This window comes from Pseudoliparis swirei, chromosome 2 (assembly GCF_029220125.1).
Source record: "Pseudoliparis swirei isolate HS2019 ecotype Mariana Trench chromosome 2, NWPU_hadal_v1, whole genome shotgun sequence".
In the NCBI taxonomy this organism is placed as follows: Eukaryota; Metazoa; Chordata; class Actinopteri; order Perciformes; family Liparidae; genus Pseudoliparis; species Pseudoliparis swirei.
The window spans coordinates 22,125,167-22,150,787 of record NC_079389.1 but is presented as its reverse complement, the minus strand read 5'-3'; the positions used below and the strand labels follow the sequence as shown (position 1 = coordinate 22,150,787).

The following is a 25,621-nucleotide window of genomic DNA, read 5'->3' as shown; positions in this document are numbered from 1 at the left end:
GTCACGCCCGGAGGTGTCTCAATCTGGTGCTCTATGAGGTTTGTGCATCCTGGAAGTTGTGATCTCCGTCAAAAACTGAACCCTCACCTGGTAAACTGTTTGCAAAGTATCATTTCCAGCGTCACTTGATGCAGGAAAAAACCGTCTAAATCGTGGACGCTTTGTCTGATGATCAAAGACCTTTTCAGCTGTGTGGGCCGGCGTCCAGCCTACTAGTACCCCTGAAGTGCTGCTTACAGCTTTAACTTAGCATTTCACAGATCCCACTTCTCAGTTTGACGTAATGACAAATGTTAGACCTCAAACTATCTCGGTCAACTGCTGTTAGGATCTTGTGTGTTTCCTGTTTTGTTTTGAAGTCTCCGTCTCGTTTCCTGTTTCCCTGCTCTTCCTTCCTTGTGATTGTCTGTTTCGGTCCTGATTGTCTCCACCTGTGTCTCGTTTCCCAATGTATTTAGGCTGTGTCTTTCTGCTTGTTCGGTGTCTGATCGTTTTTTGTTCCCGTCTGGTTTTTCTCCATGTTCCTGCTTGATGCCAGTGAATAAACCCTGTTTTTTGTAAACTCTGCCTGCTGCTTTTGGGTCCAAACCTTGCCCCCACCTTAACAACTGCTTTATATTGCAAAAAGTTTGAAAAGTGTGTTGGCTGCAATGTGATGAGCAGGATGAAAATTGTAATTATTTAATTATTTAGTTTTTTTAAAGGACAAACAGGAGAGGGGGAGGTGAAATACAGGGGAGAGACCAATGAATAGAGGTGACACAGTTAGGCCGAAGTTTAGTCACTCCCTTTGAAATATAGCTGTCTGGCGAGCTCAGCAGCATCTTGTCTCCTCTTCCTGAGAATGAAAACCCTCGAAGAAGCCGAGCTTTGCTTTCCACATCTCAATTCCTCCTGCAGGAAGCCCATGCGTCCTCACTCTCTATCTATGCTCACTTACATTTTACTGTCCTCCATCTCTCTGCTCACTGTGATTCTCAACCTGCTGGTAATCATCTCCATCTCCCACTTCAGGTATTCAAATGTCTTATCAATACATTTTAACTTGTAGCTGTAAATATACAAATAATGGAATAAAACACAACTCAATTAGAGATCCCAGACTGTTAAGGAAATATGTTTTTAACTCTTTAAAAACAATTGATGCTACCAGTAATGATAATTATATTGTTTTCTTGTCTCTCCAGGCAGCTCCACACACCCACCAACCTCCTCCTCCTCCTCTCTCTGGCTGTCTCAGATTTCTTCGTGGGATTCCTCATGTTCTTTCATATGGTGCTCATAGACGGCTGCTGGTTGTTTGGTGACCTCATGTGTGCTCTGTATAATGTTCTTATCTATATTAATACCTCTGCCTCAATAGGAACCATGGTTCTCATATCAGTTGACCGATATGTGGCTATTTGTGAGCCTCTACATTATGCCAACAAAGTCACACAAAAAAGAGTTCAAGTTTGTAATTGTCTGTGTTGGACATGTTCTGCTTTCCTTCACAGTCTGCTGCTGAAGGAAAACCTGGAACAACCAGGCAGGTATAATTCCTGCCTGGGAGAGTGTATCATTGTTGTTAACTACATTGCTGGAATTGCAGATCTTTTTTTCTCCTTTATTGGCCCTGTCACTGTCATCATAGTTCTGTACATGAGAGTGTTTGTGGTGGCTGTGACTCAGGCTCGTGCCATGCGCTCTCATATTGTAGCTTTACCTCTCAAGCGTTCAGTGACTGTAACTGCGAAAAGATCTGAATTGAAAGCAGCCAGGAATCTTGGTGTTGTTATTGTTGTTTTTCTTTTGTGTATCTGCCCATTTTTTAGTGCAATACTTACTGGTCAGGACACTTTACTTAATGCCTCAACTGCCGTTTTTGTAACATGTATATTCTATTTCAACTCCCTACTGAACCCTGTGATTTATGCCTTTTTTTACCCCTGGTTTAGAAAATCCATGAAGTTCATTGTCACATTGAAGATACTGCAGCCTGGATCATATATGACCAACATTATGTAGAGAGACACTGCATGGTGGTTGAAATTTAACGGAAAAATGTACTTTGTCATGAGGGTGGAAGTTAAATACCAGATGTAAAAGTCTTGGTAGATTCACCTTGTGTACAAACCTTTAAATGCAGTTCTTAAATGTGTCTTTACGTTGTGTTCTGTTTCAATGCAACAGTGTCATAGAAAGACAACAATGTCTCCAGCTACTCTAGAACAACTCTTGCCTGTCTCCATTCAAGAAGGCCTTTCAAAGATTTGTTCAGATCTCTTTCAGGTAGTTTTGAAACTGTGTTCAGCTCCTGTACTTCTCCTCCTTTTTGTTGGACCACGCAGAGTGAGGTGGATTCAAATATGTTCTCCCTTACACAAGTTTACCAAATCACTCCAATGTACCTTGACTCAGAAAATAACGTTACATTCCTTCCTTTCCATAACATACCTGCAAGTCACCAACTTTAATCTTTACATTGTTTTAAGTTAGGCTGTATCATCTTGTAAACTTTAATATTGAACAATATCTGTGCATTCAGATGTCAGGGTTCTGTATTTAGTTTAGCATCCCCCAAAACATACAGGGTATGGCTACATTTGTTGATTGTTGTTGTCATCCAACAGCAGAAGATAATAAATGAAACATATATATATATATATATATATATATAAATGTTGTGTGTTGTTTATTTGGTTTTTCTGTTACATATGACAGGTCTCAATACAAGTAACCGGTAGGTTAAAAACAACAACTGCTTCACAGGTTTGAAAGACACAAGTGGCTGACTTGCAGGTATAAAGTTAAAAAGAGCAAATATAATGCTCTGTTTGTTTGGTTGATCCGTCTCAATGTGAGTATAGAATCAGCAAGTACAAAAAAAGAGGGTTTACAGGGTTGAAAGACACATGTTTCAATGAGTGACACCTGCTTAAATATTGAATCGGGTCAAAATGACCCGAAGGCAACACAAGGGTTAACAGTTATACCAGAATAAAATACTAATAATGTAGATGTTTTGGGATGTGTTTTCTTTTGAATGAACAATAGTTATGATCACTTAAATTTCAAGTTTGTAAATCCTTGCAACTTCTGAAATCAGGAGAGAAGAAGCAATGACTGATTACCTTTAGGTCTTGTGCATTCTAGGAATACAAATATTAAAATTCTTACAATGTGATTTAAATGTAAATTGGAGATAGTGTTATAGAACACACTTCATCACACAGCCAGCCTCTCTTAGAAACACAGATACAATAACTATCTCTCTCCTTTGTTCTGCTGACCAGAAGGCTACCAACCCTTCCGTAGCTGACGTAACACATGTTAACAGTCTTCACTCTCTACAAATACCAGTGACAATTGCAATTCATTTAGTGTAGTTCTCACAGAAAAGATATTTATGTATTTTATTTCCTTGATTACACAATAAGCAGGATAGCTTAAAGCTCTTTATTAATGTGTTTACATATATAAATATACTCGGATCCCAAAAATGAGGTTGGAAGGGGGCTCTGGGGTCATGCCTCCAGAAAAAAAGATGATTTTCTTGATCTATTAATGTGCAGTTAAGATGTGTGATAGCAGAACATTGGATGATAAGATGTTTTATAACCATGTTTGTGGGTATTTATAAAAATGATGAAAAATATTTGTCAAGCTATAATACATGATAATCAAGTTAAATGTTGCAATATGATCCAAACTTCATTCTGTTGGAATATTCAGTGGTTGAGTCTTTCTGTAATATGTCTTTCTTTACAATGTGTATATAAATAATTTACTAAAAACCCCTCTCTATTTCATCATTGAATTTGACTTAATTACATAAATATATCTCAAGCAATGTATGAACATAAACAAAAGTTCATTGAAATATCCAGAAAATAACTATTATTACACGATAATTATGCCAGGTGTTTGTTTTATTAAATTGAGCATATAGTTTCCACTATATAACCCATATGAAGGTAAAGCTCAAGTTCAGAGTGGAAGACCATACGGTCTTCTACACGTGCTCGGCCATCATCAAAGCTTAAGATCCCTAAAAACCCAACGGCCACGTAGCAATCGCATATAACTATTGCTTGAGGGCCTTCACCCCCTTTCCATTACATTACATGTCATTTAGCAGACGCTTTTATCCAAAGCGACTTACAATAAGTGCATTTCAACCTAGAGTATGAACTAAGAACAACAAGAATACAGGAAGTAACATTTCCTCAACATAGTCGAACTACAAAAGTACCATAAGTAAGTGCTATTTAAGTGCCACTGAAGTGCAAATCTGTGTTTTAATCCAGATATAGTCGGAGAAGGTGTGTTTTCAGTCTCCGGCGGAAGATGTAGAGACTTCCTGCTGTCCTGATGTCAGTGGGGAGCTGGTTCCACCAATCAGGAGCCAGGACAGCAAACAGTCTGGATGTAGAGCGGTTAGCTCGAGGTGCAGGAGGCACAAGTCGATTGGCTGTTGCCGAGCGGAGCGAACGTGCCGGGGTGTACGGTGTGACCATATCCCGGATGTAGACGGGGCCCGATCCGTTCAGAGCATGGTACACCAGAACCAATGTTTTGAAGCGGATGCGGCTCTACCGGTAACCAGTGGAGAGAGCGGAGGAGCGGAGTGGTGTGGGTGAATTTCAGGAGACTGAAGACCAGTCGAGCTGCTGCATTCTGGATGAGCTGCAGAGGTCGGATGGCCTTAGCGGGTAGACCAGCCAGGAGGGAGTTGCAGTAGTCAAGACGTGAAATGACCAGAGCCTGGACCAGAACCTGTGCCGACTTCTGAGTAAAAAGAGGACGTATTCTCCTGATGTGCAGCATGTACCTACAGGAACGCGTCGTCGCAGTGATGTTGGCCGTCAGGGAGAGTTGACTGTCTAGTGTCACCCCGAGGTTCCTGGCAGTCAGGGTAGGGGCCAACACAGAGCTGTTGAAGGTGGTAGTCACGTCATGGGTCGGGGATCCTTTCCCTGGAAGGAATAGGAGCTCGGTCTTGTCAGGGTTGATTTTCAGGTGGTGAGCAGACATCCACTGAGAGATGTCGGTCAGAGAGGCAGAGATTTGTGCCGCCACCTGTGTTTCGGACGGTGGAAACGAGAAGATCAGTTGGGTGTCATCGGCATAGCTATGGTAGGAGAAGCCATGCGAACGAATGACAGAGCCGAGAGAATTTGTGTACAGAGAGAAGAGGAGGGGACCCAGGATGGAGCCTTGAGGAACCCCAGTAGTGAGAGGACAAGGATCAGACACAGATCCTCTCCACGTTACCCGGTAAGTGCGGTCGTTGCGGTAGGAAGAGAAAAGAGCGAGTGCAGTGCCTGAGATCCCCAGGTCCTGAAGAGAAGAGATCAGGATCTAGTGGTTCACGGTGTCAAATGCTGCAGAAAGGTCTAGAAGGATAAGGACAGAGGAGAGAGAGGCTGCTCTAGCAGTGTTAAGCTGCTCGGAGACAGCAAGGAGGGCAGTCTCTGTCGAGTGGCCGGCCTTGAATCCAGACTGGTGAGGGTCAAGAAGGTTGTTACTGTGGAGATAGGAGGACACTTGGTTAAAGATAGCTCGCTCCAGAGTTTTGGAGAGAAAGGGAAGAAGAGAGACCGGTCTGTAGTTGCTGACTTCAGACGGGTCGAGCGTGGGTTTCTTCAGGAGAGGGTTGACTCTCGCCTCCTTCAGAGAGTTAGGGAAACAGCCAGTTGAGAGGGAGCTGTTAATAAGATGGGTGAGAAAGGTTAGAAGGTCAGGAGCAATAGCCTGGAGAATGGGAGACGGGACGGGGTCAAGGGCGCAGGTGGTCGGTCGAGCGGAGGTCACCAAGCTAAGAACTTGATTGGGAGACGGGGGTGAAAGAGGAAAGGGAGGGGGATGAAGAAGTTAGTGTTGGTGAGGTGATAGAAGATGGATTGGTAAAGGAGGAGCATATGTCGTCTATCTTGATTGTAAAGTAGTCGACAAAGTGGCTCGGCAAAAGGGTGGAAGGAGGATCAAGGAGGTTGGAAAAGATAGAGAAGAGTTTTTTGGGGTTAGAGAAGGAAGACTGAATTTTGGTCAGATAGAAAGAGCTTTTTGCTGTAGAGATAGAGGTAGAGAATGAGAAGAGATTGATAGAAGAGCAGGTCTTCCGCTTGATTCGATTTGCGCCATTTTCTTTCCGTTGCTCGCAGGGTGGCTCTACGGCGTGCACAGAGTCCGACAACCACGGAGCCGGTGAGGATTTCTGAACCGGTCGTGTCTTAAAAGGACAAAGAGAATCAGGAGATGAAGACAGGGAAGAGAGGAGAGTGTCTGTGGCAGAGTTAGGCTGCATGAGTGAGAAGCAGTCAGTTGAGGGGAGAGCAGATAGGACAGAGGAGGCCAGGGAGGAGGGACAGAGGGTGCGAATGTTGTGGCGTACAGGTGCAGAGTCTGTAGATATGGGTGGGTTGTCAGAACCAGAGAGTAAGAGATGAAGAAGTGGTCAGAGACATGGAGAGGAGTTACAGTGAGTTTGGAGGTAGAGCAGTTTCTAGTGAAAATCTAGTCACGGTGGTTGCCGGCTTTGTGAATAGGAGGGGAGGGACTGAGTGAGAGGTCAAAGGAAGACAGTAAGAGTAAAAGATCACATGACTTCTCTGTCTGGATGTTCAAGTCACCCAGAAGGATGAGCGGGGGGCCGTGTTCCGAGAAGTTCGACAGGAGGGCGTCTAGCTCTTCCAAGAAATCTCCCAAAGAACCAGGGGGGTGGTAGAGAACAACAATGTGTAGTTGAACCGGATGAATAACCGTCACAGCATGAAACTCAAAAGTCAGTGGGATAAAGAGTGGAAGCAGGTAGGGAGAGAAACACCATTTGGGTGAGATGAGTAAACCTGTAGCTCCACCCCGACCAGAGGGTCTGGGTGTGTGGCTAAAGGAGAAGGCCGAGGAGAGAGCAGGTAGACGTGTTGTCTGCTGTGATCCAGGTCTCAGTGAGAGCCAGGAAGTCAAGCGACTGCTCCATAGCAAAGCCAGAGATGAAATCGGCCTTGCGGTTGGCTGACTGATAGTTCCAGAGGCCTCCTGTGACGAGGTTCTGGGTATGAGTAGAACGGGTAGGAAGGATAACAAAGGGGTTCCGGGACATGAATGAACGAGTCGTATAGTAACTACGACTACTCCCCAGCATACTCACAACCATTAGCCATCACAGGCCAAAGCACACATCCAAGCAGGGTGTGCAGCCCATTAGCCATCAGGGGCCACAGCACACATCCAAGCAGGGTGTGCAGCCCATTAGCCATCACAGGCCACAGCACACATCCAAGAAGGGCACGCATCCCATTGGCCGTACCACACATCATCACGCATCCATGCAGGGCTCGCAACCATTAGCCGTCGCGGGCCACAGCACGCATCCAAGCAGTACGCGTGTAACATAGGAGAATCAGTGTTACATCCAGCATACTTAAACCATAACGCTCAAGCTAGCATCAACTAAGCAAGTCCGTAGCACGCATCAACACGCATCCAGGCAGGGCTCGCAACTATTAGCCATCACGGGCCACAGCAAGCATCCAAGCAGGGCATCCAGCAGTGTTTAACTATAATGAGTCCGTCTGTACACATGGCATCAATTGCACCTGTCCATCCTGAAGAGGGATCCTCTGTTGCTTTCCTGAAGGTGTCTTCCCTTTTTTCCCTGTGAAAGGGTTGTTTGGGAGTTTTCCCTGATCCGATGTGATGTTCTGGGACAGGGATGTCTTTGTGTACAGATTGCAAAGCCCTTTGAGGTAAATTTGTGATAATGGGCTATACATTTATATATATATAAACTGAATTGAATTGCAGCCCATTAGCCATCACGGGCCACAGCACGCATCCAAGGAGGGCACGGAGCCCATTGGCTAATACAGGTATAAGCAAGCATCCAAGGAGGGCACGCAGCCCATAAGCCATCACGGGCGACAGCATGCATTCAGGATGTCTGCGTAACATACGAGAGTCAGTGTTAAATCCAGCTAAATGTGAAAATTACACCACCAGCTGTGTTAAATGTGTACCTGCACTTTTACAATAGATGCACAGGATTGTGGGGAATCCCCTGAGCGACAGAGCATGCGCAGTTACCCACAGCAGATGACTAACTATTCAGTCCCTTGTTCATGAATGCAGAATAAAACCGATGTTGCCACCAGCCTGCCCAGCTTCACGAGAATCATTGACCAGGAGGAGACATCACAGGCAGCCTGCTAGCCATCACAGGCTACATTGTCATCCAAGCAGTGCACACAGCATTATAGCCATCGCAGCTGTAGCACGACTGTGGGTGTCAATGGGCACAAAGTGGAATCGCACATGCGGGTTTGACTGGAAGAATAACGTTTTATTATATTCCATCTCTCAGGACGCTGCTGCTCTGCTGCCAGGTCTCCTTTTTCTGCTCACTCGCTAGCTCTGCATATATAGAGGACAGAAAATGCACCTAATTGGGTGCAGCTGAGGCCACTTTGCCACTCCGGCACCGTTCCTCGAGCCACACCCCCGCTTCACCCACTCTGCAGCTGTGCTTCCGCACACCCCGCTGCCACAGCAGCCTACTTCATTGATCCAAGCAGCGCGCGCAGAATGTTAGCCATGGCCGGCTACACCATTCTACACAAGCTGGACACGCATTCCACAGCCATGACCGGCTAGATCAGTCATCCAGCAGGGCACCTGCCCGCCAGCAACTGCGAATAACCATATAAAGCGCCTTGACTAGTAGCATCATAGCAACTAGAGCGGGTAAGTGGTTTTATATATATATATATATAAATATATATATTCAGCGGGTAAAATAAGTATTGAACACGTCACCTATTTTCTCAGTAAATATATTTCCAAAGATGCTATTGACATGACATTTTCACCAGATGTTGGTAACAACCCAAGTAATCCATATATACAAAGAAACCAAACCAAATAAGTTCATGAAGTAAGTTATGTGTAATAATGTGAGATGACACAGGGAAAAAGTATTCGTGGCAGCTGTCCCCAATCTGGCCTCGGCTGCTGGCTGGTTGGTAATCAGTCAGCAGCCGATGCTGCTGATATAAAAGGGCAGCAGAGCTGGAGGTAGGAAGTCAAGTGAGCAGAGGCGCAGTGTTGCGGTCTGCTGAGTGTTGTGTGCCGACAATTAAACATGTCTTCCAATGAAACCTCTGCGTGCCTGGCTGATCCTTGGAGCTTTTGGGGGAAACCCACGGGTAGCGGCAGTAGAGCTGCTACACTGGAGCCCAACGTGGGGCCCCCTGGAATAAAGCGCCTGGAAGGGATGCAGCCAGATCTGGAAGAGGAGCTGTTCGACAGCTTGAGGCGGATGCTGGACCGGATAGAGGAGATGCGGCGGGCATAGGCGGAGGAGAACCGCCTGTTCCTCAAGGCCCTCCTGGACCCACCGGTGCTGCGGCTGAACCCCGTTCCCCAGGACCCGTCGGCACGGCCGACTCCCGAGCCTCAGTACCCGTCGGAGCTGCCGAATCCCGAGGTCCAGGACCCGTCGGAGCTGCCGACCCCCAGGACCCGACGGAGCTGCCGACCCCCGAGGTCCAGGACCCGTCGGAGCTGCCGACCTCCGAGCCCCCGGAGCCGTCGGAGCTGCCGACCTCCGAGGTCCAGGACCCGTCGGAGCTGCCGACGCCCGAGGTCCAGGACCCGTCGCAGCTGCCGACCCCCGAGGTCCAGGACCCGTCGGAGCTGCTGACCTCCGAGCCCCCGGAGCCGTCGGAGCTGCCGACCTCCGAGGTCCAGGACCCGTCGGAGCTGCCGACCTCCGAACCGTCGGAGCTCCCGAACCCAAGGACCCGGCGGCGCTGCCGACGACCCCTGTTCCCCGGGACCCATCGGCGGAAGGCCGACCCTGGTTCCCCGTGACCCGACGTCGCTGCCGATCCCCGGGGCCCGGTGGCGCCGCCTGTTACCCTTGCCCCGTCGCCATCCCGGTCGGTCCCGGCTCCCCGTCCCCCTGCCTCGGTTGACCCCAGAGCCCCCTCGCCCTGGGCCCGGTCCCACAGAGCCCCCACATCCCGAGCCCGGTCCCCCGGAGCCCCCTCCTCCCGTGCCCGGTCCCCCAGAGCCCCTCCTCCACCCAAGCTCTCATGGGGGGGTAGGTTAGGCCGGATGGAGCCCCGGCCTAAATCAAGTGGTGGTGATATGTGGCAGCTGTCCCCAATCTGGCCTTGGCTGCTGGCTGGTTGGTAATCAGTCAGCTGCTCTGACTGATCGGCAATCAGTCAGCAGCCGATGCTGCTGATATAAAAGGGCAGCAGAGCTGGAGGTAGGAAGGCAAGTGAGCAGAGGCGCAGTGTTGCGGTCTGCTGAGTGTTGTGTGCCGACAATTAAACATGTCTTCCAACGAAACCTCTGTGTGCCTGGCTGATCCTTGGAGCTTTTGGGGGAAACCCACGGGTAGCGGCAGTAGAGCTGCTACAGTATTGAACCCATGAAGAAAGGGAGGCGCAAAAAGCTTCGCAAGCTAATTGTTGCAAAACATTCTGATGGCATTGGGTACAGACACATTTCTAAGCTTCTGAAAGTTCCAGTGACCACTGTTGGGGCCATAATACGGAAGTGGAAAGATCATCATTTCACCATAAATTTGACACGACAAGGTGCTCCTCGCAAGATTTCTGACAGAGGAGTGAAACGAATTATCAGAAGAGTTGTCCAAGAGCCAAGGACCACTTGTGGAGGGCTTCAGAAAGACCTGGAATTAGCAGGTACAATTGTTCCAAAGAAAACCGTAAGTAATGCACTCAACCGCCATGGCCTGTATCACGCTCACCACGCAAGACTCCATTGCTGAAAAAAGGGCATGTTGAACTTGTCTAAAGTTTGCTGCACAACATTTGAAAAGCCAGTGAAATACTGGGAAAATATAGTCTGGTCAGATGAGAGCAAAATGTAACTCTTTGGATGCCATAATACACACCATGTTTGGAGGAGAAATGGCACTGCACATCACCCTAAAAACACCATACCAACAGTGAAGTTTGGAGGTGGGAACATCATGGTGTGGGGCTGCTTTTCAGCAGGCGGTACTGGCAAACTCGACATCATTGAAGGAAGGATGAATGGAAAAATGTACCGAGACATTCTTGATACAAATCTGCTGCCATCTACCAGGATGATGAAGATGAAATGAAGGTGGACACTTCAGCAAGACAATGATCCCAAGCACACAGCCAAGGAAACTCTCAATTGGTTTCAGAAAAAGAAATTCAAGCTGCTAGAATGGCCCAGCCAATCACCTGACTTGAATCCAATTGAAAATCTTTGGAAAGAACTGAAGATCAAGATTCATAGAAGAGGCCCACGGAACCTTCACGATTTGAAGACTGTTTGTGTGGAAGAATGGGCCAAAATCACACCTGAGCAATGCATGCGACTAGTTTCTCCATACAGGAGGCGTCTTGAAGCTGTCATTGCCAACAAAGGCTTTTGTACAAAGTATTAAATAGATATCAGTAAGCGTGTTCAATACTTTTTCTCTGTGTCATTTCACATTATTACACGTAATTTAATTTCTGAGCTTATTTGTTTTGGTTCCTTATGTGTATGGACTACTTGGGTTCTTACCAATGCTCTGATCCCATCCACACGCTCCAACATATAAACTCATAATACACAACTGTAATCGCTAGGAGCGCTATTACACCTCGTGTTCTCACATTATTTTTTGCCATACAATGGATACAGGAAGTTGTGTGTCACGGCTCAGCAGTGAATCGTCCTTTAATTGTTTTTACACGTCTCTCTTGGGTCCTCTGTTTGGTCCCTCTCACATGTCTGTATGTCTGTACCTGGCCTCATCTCCACAGCTGCACATCATCTCCAGCACCTGTCTTCAATCAAATCATGAATTCCTTTCTGATAAAACACCCCGGCTTCCCTCTCACCAGTTGCCAGATTATTTGATCCTTTCCAGTGGTCTTTAGACTCTCGGCCTCTTGTGTTTAGATTGATTTCTTGTTGTGTTTTTGACATCCTAACCTCTGCTCCTTGTGCCCAGCCGCTGCAGCTCACGCCACACATCATTCCGTCTCCATTCCCCTCCTGTCGTACCATCTCATCAGTGTCCCCCTAAATAAATCATTACCTTCACCCAACCTTGTTGTCGCTGTGTCTGCGCTTGGGTCGAGACAAAAACAAACCCTCACATGGTAAACTGTTTGCAAAGTATAATTTCCAGCGTCACTCGATGCAGGAAAAAAAAACTCTAAATCGTGGACGCTTTGTCTGATCAAAGACCTTTTTCAGCTGTGTGGGCCGGCGTCCAGCCTACTAGTACCCCTGAAGTGCTGCTTACAGTTTTAATTTTAAATTGGAACTTATCATTGTTAGAACTCAAATTATCTCGGTCAACTGCTTTATATTGCAAAAAGTTTGAAAAGTGTTTTTTGCTGAAATGTGATAAGCAGGATGAACATTTTAATTGTTTAATTTTTTTAAAGGACAAACAGGAGAGGGGGAGGTGAAATACAGGGGAGAGACCAATGAATAGAGGTGAAACAGTTTGGCCGAAGTTTAGTCACTCCCTTTGAAATATAGCTGTCTGACGAGCTCAGCAGCATCTTGTCTCCTCTTCCTAAGAATGAAAACCCTTGAAGAAGCCGAGCTTTGCTTTCCACAACTCCTCAACTCCTCCTGCAGGAAGATCATGCGTCCTCACGCTCTATCTATGCTCACTTACATTTTACTGTCCTCCATCTCTGTGGTCACTGTGACGCTCAACCTGCTGGTCATCATCTCCATCTCCCACTTCAGGTATTCAAATGTGTTATCAATTTATAAAACTGGTCGCTGTACAGAAATATAAAAATGCTCAGAATAGAAGAAAACTGAATATCAAATCTCACACTGAAGGAAATATTGTTTTGAGTTTCAGTCATTGCTTTTAGTGTCCAACAATAATGATAATCATGTTGTTTCCTTATCTCTCCAGGCAGCTCCACACACCCACTAACCTCCTCCTCCTCTCTCTGGCTGTCTCTGATTTCTTTGTGGGATTCCTCATGTTATTCCAGATTTTGCTCATAGACGGCTGCTGGTTGTTTGGTGACCTCATGTGTACTCTTTATTATTTTCTGGACTATATTATTACTTCTTCCTCAGTAGGAGCCATGGTTCTCATATCAGTTGACCGATATGTGGCTATTTGTGAGCCTCTACATTATGCCAACAAAGTCACACAAAAAAGAGTTAAAGTCTGTGTTTGTCTGTGTTGGATATGTTCTGTTTTCCTTAACAGTGTGCTGCTGAAAGATAGCCTGCAACAACCAGGCAGGTATAATTCCTGCCTGGGAGAGTGTGTTGTTGTTATTATTGCTGGACTTGCAGATCTGTTTTTAACTTTTATTGGCCCTGTCACTGTCATCATAGTTCTGTACATGAGAGTTTTTATGGTGGCTGTGACTCAGGCTCGTGCCATGCGCTCTCAAATTGCGGCTTTCTCGCTTAAGTGTTCAGTGACTGTAACTGCAAAAAAATCTGAAATTAAAGCAGCCAGGACTCTTGGTGTTGTTATTGTTGTGTTTCTTGTGTGCCTCTGCCCATATTATTGTGTTTCACTCACAGGCCAGGACACCTTGAGTAATGCCTCATCTGCTGCTTTTGTAATATGTCTGTTCTATTTCAACTCCTGTCTTAACCCTGTGATTTATGCCTATTTTTACCCCTGGTTTAGAAAATCTATCAATATCATTGTTACTCTTAAGATACTGCAGCCTGGATCATATGCAACCGACATGATGTAGAGAGAAAGACACTGCATGGTGACTGGAATTAGACAGAAAAATTAACTTTGTCACACTGGTGAGAATTTATTAAAATAGGTACAAATATTGATACAGTAACCTTTGTAGGAACACTGTTACATGAAGATCATGTGTCAGTGAAGCATCTAAGAAAACCACTGCTGCTCTAGCTACTCTGAAAATCTGTTTCCTGTCGCCTGTGAAGCCAACATATAACATATAGATTGAAAGTTAGTTTGATTAGTATAGAAAAACTGTTGCCTGACTCCTGTGTACAAATAAAATCAAGGACCCTTGAATTATTATAGATAAGCTATTTTCTTTTGTTTTTAATACCAACATGTCTTTAGTTACACTACATGACTCTTGAGGAGAAATAATTACAGGTGTTGATAAATTTTTCACAAGTACCTGATATGATCAATAAAAAGGTTGTCAAATTTAAACATGTTTGCAGACCATTTAAGTGAAAGGCCCGTACAAAGGATGCTAGCAGGTTCATCTTTCTAAAAAGAAAAAGTTGATTTAAGTTTACCAGATGGCCCTCGATTACAAAGTAGAATCTATCGAGACTTTAACATCACATATCTGTTAATAACAAGCAATTCTTTTTTCTTCATCTGACTAGTCTCACCAAAACTTGGAACAATGTAATGATTGAAGTGGCTTATTTGCAGGTATGTTATGTAATATAAACAAGTGTAATGTTGTTTGTGTCCCCCCCCCCCCCCCCCTGCTGTACATAGCCGTAGATACATTTTTCAAAGAGGGGCACTTCCTCAACAGTTAATAGCGAAGATAATAAACTGGATGTTTTGGAAAAACACAGACCAAAGTTGTTGTTGAACCTTGGATGCTTGATTCTTACATGAACAAATATTTATTACATTACATGTGACTTAGCAGACGCTTGTATCAAAAGAGACTTACACACAACCACGAGTACAAACTCAGAACAACAAGAATCAAGAAAGTAACATTTATTCAAGAAAGCAAAACTACAAAAATACCATAAGTAATTGCCATTCAAGTGCTAATCTGTTTTTATTCAAGGTATATCACCCGTAACCAATTTAGTGGAGTACCTGAAAAGATGATCGACTAAAAATACTTTCATTGTTTCGCAACTTAGTTTTCTCGCCTGAGGCTTTGAGGCCCCAGCTCAGGCGTTGTCTTAACCCAGGGGTTCCCAAACTTTTTAGACCACGCACCCCCTTCTGCATCCCGACCGGGTTCACGCACCCCCAATCCCCCACACCTTAAAAAAAAACGCAACAGAATGCAAGAGTTGTTGACGGGGGGGGTGCGAGTGACTTTTTCTTTGCTCCGTCCAGATGCGCGCAGACCGGCGTCGGAGCTCTGCGGCGACCACGATCGACGTATTGAGCACCCCTGCATTCAAACATTAAATAGCCGAGAGTTTTTTTCAGCGTAAGAAATACGATGTGTGGCGGGAGTGCGTGAGTTAAGACCGAAATGACACTTGAGAGCCCTGAGAATGTTTAATATTAATTATTACACCATTAGACCACCATTAAATTTTTCCTCTCGCGCACCCCCTAGAGGCAGCTCGCGCACCCCCAGGGGTGCGCGCACCACACTTTGGGAATCCCTGTCTTAACCTCTTGACCCCCACCCGATTTTTTAGGTTTCTGCTCGAAATGACATACCCAAACTAAAAAGGGTGTAGCTCTGCAACCACACAAGCTATTTGAATAATGTTGGTGTTATAATAAAGGCAACACATGTGAGCTTTTCATCAGATGTGTAAAAATCAGTATATTTGTTACTGGTTAAGAAATAAATAAAGAGGAAACACAGCAAAAATATAAATTTCAGGTTCGCCCAAAAAAAAAAGCACTTTCAGGATGAATATCTCCTGGATGGATGCACAGCAAAGGCCTAAAATCACCCAGATAATAACACCACTTGTGAACAGGCTCTCTGCAAAGTTTGACTTGAAAACGTGAAGCATAAAGCAGCTAGAGAGTTTTTTAGAAAGAGATTTTAGGCGAGATCTTCAAAATGTGCATTTGGGCACATTTGGGCACCATCTGTGCCATTTGAATTTGTTCATGTACCAAACCATTTATTTCACTTGTATATTACTCCTAGTGTTCAATACATCCAAATACAGCAGTTTTTGGCTTTATAAAAAATTTAACATTTAAATTAAAAAAAAGATATTATTAAAAAAATCTAAAGATTATAATAATTATAGATATTTTCCGAATCAAGACAACGACACAAATGAAGTGACCAAATGGAACAGATTTAATTATAGAAAACTGTTATTAGGCAAACAAACTGTAAAAACACAAACTGTACAAACACTAGAAAGTATTTAAACTCTTCTAGAAGGGGAGGTGGATACTGATCCGTTGATGCACTCTAGTATCACCGTGTCCAAATGCTGCTTGAAGAGGTGGAGTCCTCAATCCTCAGAACTGTAAACCTAACAGTGAAAGAAAAAATAATATATGTATTCAGTGGTCTGGTTATGCAATTGTAATACATGTAAACAGAAAAGCAATAACCGTGGTAAAAATAAATACTGCTGGGGACCCGACCGTCATCACTGACGTCATGCCATTGGTGAATCTAACTGGCTGCTGCTACTCGAGTAGGACCGGAAGCGGAAGTAAATTAGATGTAGTCTGTCGGTGAAATTCACCGAGCTGTGTGAGCTATGGTGATTTTATGAACCCAGAGGGCGTTAGATGTTACGATGTTTGTGTGATGTCCCCAACTAGTATAACGCAGAACTAGGAGTTAGTTCTTCCGTGGTGGATGAAGAGCTCCGAGAAGAGTTGTTGACGGGGGGGTGCTAGTGACTTTTCTTTGCTCCGTCCCGATGCGCGCAGACCGGCATCGGAACTCTGCGGCGACCGCGATCGACATATTGACCACCCCTGCATTAAAACATTAAAGAGCCGAGAGTTTTTTTCAGCGTGAGAAATACGATGTGTGGCGGGAGTGCGTGAGTTAAGACCGAAATGCGTGAGTCTCACGCTCAATGCGTGACACTTGAGAGCCCTGCATTTATACACAGGGGGGCACATAACTTGCTCACCAGTGCGCACGCCAGCATCGGAGCTCTGCCGCGCGAGCCAAGAGAAGAGTTGTTGACGACGGGGGGGGGGGGGGGGGTGCAAGTGACTTTCAAGTGACTTTTTCATTGTCCCGATGTGCGCGCACACGCCGGCATCCGAGTTCTGCGGCGCGCGAGACGGAGATCGGAGTCGTGTTAACGCCACACGTAAAGACAGAATGACATGCTGCTGTAGAGACGACCAACAACAGACGGATTGGAAGCTCATTCTGCGCATGCGTTAAATGCGTTAAAAAAACAAAACTAATTAATCCTGTAATTTAATAAACTGAGTTAACGCGTTATTTTTCACAGCACTAATCCTAAACTAAATATATATACAATCGATAAATATAAAATGTATAAGACAATGCCTACCATGTCGGTGATGAAGAAACGTCGTCACTGTCGTGTCGGCCAACGATCAAATCATCATCATCCGAGGAAGATGGTTCCGAAATATCCACTTGAATATCATCGTCCTTGTCCAACATTTCCAGGACTTCAGCCACATTATAACATTTCTTCTTGTGTCCTTCCATGGTAACAACACGGTGATAAAACGGCAGTAAACAAAGTGGTGCGGTGCGTAATGGCGATTTCCTTCTTCTTTGTTTCTGACAAGTACGCATGGAAATATCTCAGCGGGGGATGGGCCGATTGAAGAGCGCGACACATCATTGGACTCCTTAGAGCCTATAGAATCGATTGGTACTAAAAAATAGAAGATTGACAGCACTGTGAGCCAATAGGATACAGAACGGTGTCGTCCTTTTTAAAAAGTCAAATCTGATACGCTGATAGTGACTTCCTTAGAACTTACTTTCACGGCCCCTTCTCTTGCCGGGGAAGATTTTAATGACATACTGGATAGTAGGAGAAGATATATCAGTGGGGGTTTACCACCAGAATTCTTTTGTCTTCTTCTAATCAGCAAAGGTAAGCAACATTTGCTGAGTGTAAAGCGAGAAAGCGATTCATGTGGCTGTGTTCTTTGGGTCACATCTCCGTGATGCTTTTGCGCAGATAGATTCTGTAAAGATGGTTAGCATCTGTATGGAGTTCTCTTGCTTTTTGTCATCTATCTTTTTCTGAGAGCATGGAGCTCCGTGTCGCTAGCTACGTAGATGTTTTGAGTGGCCCAACTCCTGACAAAATTATGATTATGAAATTGTTATGGTGATATTAGTTGGTGTTTGAGTTGTGTTGAAATGGCTTACTGTTTCTTGTAGCCCAAGTTGTCTTCTTTAATTTGATGTAGAACATCAATATATTTGTTCATGTTTATTATAATATTATAGACAGTTTAGAACACAATTTCAAATGGGGCTTAAGTAGATAAAACAATTTTAATTGTGATTTCTAGCTCTGAACTCCACAGCAGTTAGGTGTAATAGTTCATCCTTTTTCCAGATTGTTATTTAGCATGCTTTTTAACAGAACCTGAGAATTAGTATATAAACCCAATAGAGGGGCGGTCGCCCAAAAAACATCCTCAAACCCCAAACTTTTCCCCACTGTGAGCCACTATCTCCTTAGCCTCTACAGGCCTCATGGACTATAGTTCTGCTCGAAACCAACACTTACTTTTGTATGAAAACCAGTAGCAAGCAATGTTGCATCATGGAGACCAGACTACTTTTGCTTTTCAGCTAGGACAAACGGCATGCACGTAACTTCCATACAACTTATAGACCCGTACATCAACGTTCATTCAACATGTACATATATCCTGATCACCACCTTCATCACTTGGGTAATGAAGCTCTCATGCCTCGGGCAAGCAACAGATACACAAACGTAATGTCACCGAATCAGTCGCCGTCATTTCTTAGAGAAACGATGGAAAGAAGAAGAGGAGAGAAAAGAAGAGGAAAAATAAGAGGGAAAAAAGAGAAGAGGAAAAAGAGGAGGAAAAATAAGAAGAGAAAAGAGGAGGGGAAAAAAAGCCTCCTACGCGTACTCGGCCATCATCAAAGCTTAAGATCCCTGTAAGAGCCAAATGTTGTGTGGGTACATGTATGTCTTATGTATACACTGGGTGGCGCTGTTGAGGGTATTTTTGTACACCTATATTAATAAAGAGGTAATTGGCGACGGCAGGTGTTTTGACCCCGGAACGGGAAAGGGTTTTGACCGTATCGCGGTGAGCTTGTCGTTTTCTTTGATACCGGACTTCACATCATTAAAACGTTTCTAAAACATTCAACGTGTCGGAGGAAATTGTCGGGACCGAACAGCAAAGAGCAGAAGACCAGAGCGGGTCCAGCCATCAAGCCGGAGGAAAACAAAACGCCTCAGTAGCCCAAGTACAGGACAGGGCTCCTTTAACAATCCCTAAAAACCCAACGGCCACGTAGCAATCGCATATAACTAGTGCTCGAGGGCCTTCACCCCCCTTCCCCAGCATACTTGCAACCATTAGCCATCACGGGCCACAGCACGCATCCAAGCAGGGCACGCAGCCCATTGGCCATCACGGGCCACAGCACGCATCCAAGATGTCTGCGTGTAACATACGAGAGTCAGTGTTAAATGAGTGAAAATTACACCACCGGCTGTGGTAAATGTGTACCTGCACTTTTACAATAGACGCACAGGATTGTGGGGAATCCCCTGAGCGACAGAGCATGCGCAGTTGCTCACAGCAGATGACTAACTATTCCGTCCCTTGTTCATGAATGCAGAATAAAACCGATGTTGCCACCAGCCTGCCCAGCTTCACGAGAATCATTGACCAGGAGGAGACATCACAGGCAGCCTGCTAGCCATCACAGGCTACATTGTCATCCAAGCAGTGCACACAGCATTATCGCCATCGCAGCCTACTTCATTGATCCAAGCAGCGCGCGCAGAATGTTAGCCATGGCCGGCTACACCATTCCACACAAGCTGGACACGCATTCCACAGCCATGACCGGCTAGATCAGTCATCTGGGCCGGCGTCCAGCCTACTAGTACCCCTGAAGTGCTGCTTACAGCTTTAATTTTAAGTTGGAACTCATCATGTCACAGATTCCACTTCTCAATTTGACGTTATGACAAATGTTAGAACTCAAACTATTTCGGTCAACTGCTTTATATTGCAAAAAGTTTGAAAAGTGTTTTTGCTGCAATGTGAAAAGCAGGAACACAATTGTAATTATTTAGTTTTTTTAAAGGACAAACAGGAGAAGGGGAGGTGAAATACAGGGAAGAGACCAATGAATAGAGGTGAAACAGTTAGGCCAAAGTTTAGTCACTCCCTTTGAAATATAGCTGTCTGGCGAGCTCAGCAGCATCTTGTCTCCTCCTCCTGAGAATGAAAACCCTCGAAGAAGCCGAGCTTTGCTTTCCACATCTCAACTCCTCCTGCAGGAAGGCCATGCGTCCTCACGCTCTATCTATGCTCACTTACACTTTAATGTCCTCCATCTCTGTGGTCACTGTGACGCTCAACCTACTGGTCATCATCTCCATCTCCCACTTCAGGTATTCATTTGTTTTATCATTACATTTTAACTGGTAGCTGTAAATATAAAAATAATGGAATGAAACATAACTCAATTACAGATCTCAGACTGTTAAAGAAATATGTTTTTCTTTCAGGCATTGTATTTAACTCTTTAAAAACAATTGACGCTACCAGTAATGATAAGTTTGTTGTTTTCTTGTCTCTCCAGGCAGCTCCACACACCCACCAACCTCCTCCTCCTGTCTCTGGCTGTCTCAGATTTCTTCGTGGGATTCCTCATGTTCTTTCATATGGTGCTCATAGACGGCTGCTGGTTGTTTGGTGACCATATGTGTGCTCTTTATAATGTTCTTATGTATAGTATTACTGCTGCCTCAATAGGAGCCATGGTTCTCATATCAGTTGACCGATATGTGGCTATTTGTTATCCTCTACATTATTCAATTCAATTCAGTTTATTTGTATAGCCCAATTTCACAAATTACAAATTTGTCTCGGAGTGCTTTACAATCTGTACACATAGACATCCCTGCCCCAAAACCTCACATCGGACCAGGAAAAACTCCCAAATAACCCTTCAGGGGGAAAAAAAAGGGAAGAAACCTGCAGGAGAGCAACAGAGGAGGATCCCTCTCCAGGATGGACAGAACAATAGATGTCGTGTGACCAGAAGGACAGATTTAGAGTTAAAATACATTCAATGAATATGACAGAGTGTATGAATAGTTCATAGTAGGCATATTCCACGATGGAGACCTCCACGATCCATCAGGCAGATGGCGGTGGGGAGGAGTGGGCGGAGTCTCAACAGTGGGCGGAGTCTCAACAGGACAGTGGCGTAGTCAGGAGCAGGAACTCCACGACCCATACCTCGATGATCCATCAGGCAGATAGGATCTATGTCGTCTCATAGGGTCCGATGACCCCATGAGACGTGAAGTCAAAAGGACTCCGGGGAGAAAGCAGAGTTAGTAACGTGTGATTGAGAGATGAAAATTCATCCTTAAGGAGAGAAAAAAAGAGGAGATAGGTACTCAGTGCATCCTAAACGTCCCCCGGCAGCTATAAGCCTATAGCAGCATATCAAGGGGCTGGACCAGGGCAAACCTGATTCAGCCCTAACTATAAGCTCTGTCAAAGAGGAAGGTCTTACGTCTACTCTTAAACGAGGTGACTGTGTCTGCCTCCCGGACTGAAATTGGAAGCTGGTTCCATAAAAGAGGAGCTTGATAACTAAAGGCTCTGGCTCCCATTCTACTTTTTAAGACTCTAGGAACTACAAGTAGTCCCGCATTTAGTGAGCGTAGCTCTCTAGTGGGGCAATATGGTACTACAAGCTCCTTAAGATATGATGGTGCATCACCAATCAAAGCTTTGTAGGTTAAGAGAAGAATTTTAAAAGTGATTCTTGATTTTACTGGGAGCCAGTGCAGAGCAGCTAGTGCAGGAGTGATGTGATCTCTTTTCTTAGTTTTAGTGAGAACACGAGCTGCAGCATTCTGGATCAACTGGAGGGACCTAAGAGACTTATTAGAGCAGCCTGATAATAAGGAGTTGCAGTAATCCAGTCTCGGGCTACTACACGCGTGAACCAATTTTTCTGCATCTTTTTGAGACAAGATGTGCCTGATTTTGAAATATTACGTAGATGAAAGAATGCAGTCCTTGAGATTTGCTTTACGTGGGAGTTAAAGGACAAGTCCCGATCAAAGATAACGCCAAGATTCTTTACAGTGGTGTTGGATGCCAGGGCAATGCCGTCTACAGAATCCACATCACCAGATAATTGATCTCTGAGGTGCTCAGGGCCGATTAAAATTACTTGGTTTTGTCTGAGTTTAACATCAAGAAATTGCAGGTCATCCATGTTTTTATGTCTTTAAGACATGCTTGAATTTTACCGAGTTGGTTGCTCTCCTCTGGTTTTATCGATAAGTATAGTTGAGTATCATCTGCATAACAATGAAAGTTTATGGAGTGTTTCCTGATAATATTGCCCAAAGGAAGCATGTATAAGGTAAATAAAATTGGTCCAAGCACAGAACCTTGTGGAACTCCGTGATTAACGTTGGTGGTTATCGAGGCGTCATCGTTTACAAATACAAACTAAGATCGATCTGATAAATAGGATTTAAACCAAAGTAGTGCCGTGCCTGAAATGCCAATCGACTGCTCCAGTCTCTGTAACAGGATGTCATGGTCAATGGTGTCGAATGCAGCACTAAGGTCTAACCAGACCAGGACAGAGAGGAGTCCTTTATCTGCTGCCATTAAGAGGTCATTTGTAATTTTCACCAGTGCCGTCTCGGTGCTGTGGTGTTTTCTAAATCCTGATTGAAATTTCTCAAATAAACTATTATGATGTAGAAAGTCGCACAACTGATTTGCGACCACTTTCTCAAGGATCTTGGAGAGGAAAGGGAGGTTAGAGATCGGTCTGTAGTTAGCCAACACCTCTGGATCCAGAGTGGGCTTCTTCAGGAGAGGTTTAATAACAGCCACTTTGAAGGAGTGTGGTACGTGGCCTGTTAGCAGAGACACATTGATAATATCTAATAGAGAGCCGCCAATTAAAGGCAAAATGTCTTTAAGCAGCCTCGTCGGGATGGGGTCCAAGAGACAGGTAGACGTGTTCGAAGTAGAAACCGTTGAAGATAATTGGTCACGGTTGATGGGAGAAAAGCCTCCAAATATACACCAGGGCATACAGCGGTTTCCAAGGCCATTCCACTTGAGGACAGATTGGCACTGGTTATGGGCAAGAGAATATTAATCTTGTCCCTAATAGTTAAAATCTTTTCATTAAAGAAGTTCATAAAGTCATTACCACTGAGGTTTATAGGAATGCTCGGCTCCACAGAGCTGTGACTCTCTGTCAGCCTGGCTACAGTGCTGAAGAGAAACCTGGGGTTGTTTTATTTTTTTCTATTACTGATGAGTAATAGGCTGCTCTGGCATTACGGAGGGCCTTCTTATATGTTTTAAGACTATCTCGCCAAACTAAGCGGGATTCTTCGAGATTAGTTGAACGCCATATGCTCAAGCTTCGTGACGTTTGCTTCAGTTTGCGGGTCTGAGGGTTATACCAGGGAGCAAACCTCCTCTTCCTCACTGTCTTCTTCTTCAGAGGGGCTATCGAGTCCAGTGTCATTCTCAGAGAGCCTATGGCACTGTCAACAAGATGATCAATCTGGGACGGACTAAAGTTAGACCAGGAGTCCTCTGTTAGATTGAGACGTGGTATCGAATCAAAAACAGAAGGAATCACTTCTTTAAATTTAGCTACAGCACTGTCAGTTAGACATCTGGTGTAGAAACTTTTGACTAACGGAGTACACTCCGGTAGTATAAATTCAAAAGTTATGAGGTTGTGGTCTGACAGAAGAGGATTCTGTGGGAAGACGTTCAAATGCTCAATGTCAACGCCATAAGTAAGAACAAGATCAAGCGTGTGGCCAAAGCTGTGAGTGGGTTTCTGTACTCTCTGACAGAAGCCAATCGAGTCCAACAAGGAGATGAATGCAGCACTAAGGCAATCATTATCAACATCCACATGGATATTAAAATCTCCAACAATAATAACTTTATCGGTTTTAAGAACCAAACTTGATATAAATTCTGAGAATTCAGATATAAACTCTGAATATGGACCTGGTGGCGGTACAGAATCACAAATCGAATTGGCTGTAGTGTTTTCCAGGTTGGATGTGAAAGACTAAGAACAAGGCTTTCAAATGAGGTGTAGTGTAATTTTGGTTGAGGATTAATTAATAGGCTCGATTCAAAGATGGCTGCTACTCCACCTCCTCGACCGGTGCCTCGAGGAATGTGAGTATTAATATGACTTGGAGGAGTCGATTCATTCAGGCAGACATATTCTTCATGGCTCAGCCAGGTTTCAGTTAGGCAACATAAATCAATGTGATTATCTGCCAACAAAGTCACACAAAAAAGAGTTAAAGTCTGTAATTGTCTGTGTTGGATATGTTCGGTTTTCCTTCAGACTGTGCTGCTGAAGGAAAACCTGGAACAACCAGGCAGGTATAATTCCTGCTTTGGAGAGTGTGTCATTATGATTAACTACTTTGCTGGACTAGCAGATCTTTTTTTCTCCTTTATTGGCCCTGTCACTGTCATCATAGTTCTGTACATGAGAGTGTTTGTGGTGGCTGTGACTCAGGCTCGTGCCATGCGCTCTCATATTGTAGCTTTACCTCTCAAGCGTTCAGAGACTGTAACTGCTAACAAATCTGAAATGAAAGCAGCTAGGAATCTTGGTGTTGTTATTGTTGTATTTATATTGTGCATCTGTCCATATTATAGTGCAATACTTACCGGTGAGGACACCTTACATGATGCCTCAACTGCTGCGATTGTAACAGGTCTGTTCAATTTCAACTCCTGTCTTAACCCTGTGATTTATGCCTTTTTTTACCCCTGGTTTAGAAAATCTATCAAGTTCATTGTCACGTTTAAGATACTGCAGCCTGGGTCATATATGACCAACATTATGTAGAGAGACACTGCATGGTGGCTGAAATCTAACAGAAAAATTGACTTTTTCATGTGGGTGAGAATTAAAGACCAGATGTAAAAGTCTTGGTAGATTCACCTTGTGTACAAACCTTTAAATGCAGTTCTTAAATGTGTCTTTACGTTGTGTGCTGTTTCAATGCAACAGTGTCATAGAAAGACAACAATGTCTCCAGCTACTCTCGAACAACTCTTGCCTGTCTCCATTCAAGAAGGCCTTTCAAAGATTTGTTCAGATCCCTTTCAGGTAGTTTTGAAACTGTGTTCAGCTCCTGTACTTCTCCTCCTTTTTGTTGGACCACGCAGAGTGAGGTGGATTCAAATATGTTCTCCCTTACACAAGTTTACCAAATCACTCCAATGTACCTTGACTCAGAAAATAACATTACATTCCTTCCTTTCCATAACATACCTGCAAGTCACCAACTCTAATCTTTACATTGTTTTAAGTTAGGCTGTATCATCTTGTAAACTTTAATATTGATCAAGTGATGTGTCCACTGCTCTGTGCATTCAGATGTCAGGGTTCTGTATTTAGTTTAGGATCCCCCAAAAACATACAGGGTGTAGCTACATGTTTTGATTGTTGTTGTCATCCAACAGCAGAAGATAATAAATGATATTAAAATGTTGTGTGTTGTTTATTTGGTTTATGTTATATATGACAGGTCTCAATACAAGTAACCGGTAGGTTAAAAACAACAACTGCTTCACAGGTTTGAAAGACACAAGTGGCTGACTTGCAGGTATAGAGTTGAAAAGAGCAAATATAATGCTCTTTTTGTTTGGTTGATCCATCTCAATGCGAGT

At 44.4% G+C, this 25,621-nt stretch overlaps 3 protein-coding genes and 1 long non-coding RNA gene across 4 annotated transcripts; 3 read left to right on the top strand and 1 right to left on the bottom strand.

Moving 5' to 3' along the window:
- The first annotated feature begins 844 nt into the window (after nt 1-844).
- Nucleotides 845-2,007, top strand: LOC130206377 (trace amine-associated receptor 13c-like). Its single transcript, XM_056434320.1, has 2 exons — nt 845-1,014; nt 1,188-2,007. Exons 1-2 carry the CDS (start codon nt 845-847, stop codon nt 2,005-2,007), a joined length of 990 nt encoding a protein of 329 aa, XP_056290295.1.
- Nucleotides 2,008-12,571: 10,564 nt separating this feature from the next.
- Nucleotides 12,572-13,733, top strand: LOC130206597 (trace amine-associated receptor 13c-like). Its single transcript, XM_056434645.1, has 2 exons — nt 12,572-12,744; nt 12,923-13,733. The coding sequence occupies exons 1-2, from the start codon at nt 12,572-12,574 to the stop codon at nt 13,731-13,733; spliced, it is 984 nt and encodes a 327-aa protein (XP_056290620.1).
- Nucleotides 13,734-15,984: 2,251 nt separating this feature from the next.
- Nucleotides 15,985-17,412, bottom strand: LOC130209596 (uncharacterized). The gene is made up of 2 exons (XR_008834648.1): nt 17,203-17,412; nt 15,985-16,188 (listed from the first exon to the last, which is right to left on the bottom strand). It is a non-coding gene; the product is annotated as an uncharacterized LOC130209596 (long non-coding RNA).
- A 2,713-nt stretch (nt 17,413-20,125) lies between these two features.
- On the top strand, nt 20,126-24,794 carry LOC130204675 (trace amine-associated receptor 13c-like). The gene is made up of 3 exons (XM_056431577.1): nt 20,126-20,295; nt 20,487-20,731; nt 24,220-24,794. The coding sequence occupies exons 1-3, from the start codon at nt 20,126-20,128 to the stop codon at nt 24,792-24,794; spliced, it is 990 nt and encodes a 329-aa protein (XP_056287552.1).
- Nucleotides 24,795-25,621: the final 827 nt, after the last annotated feature.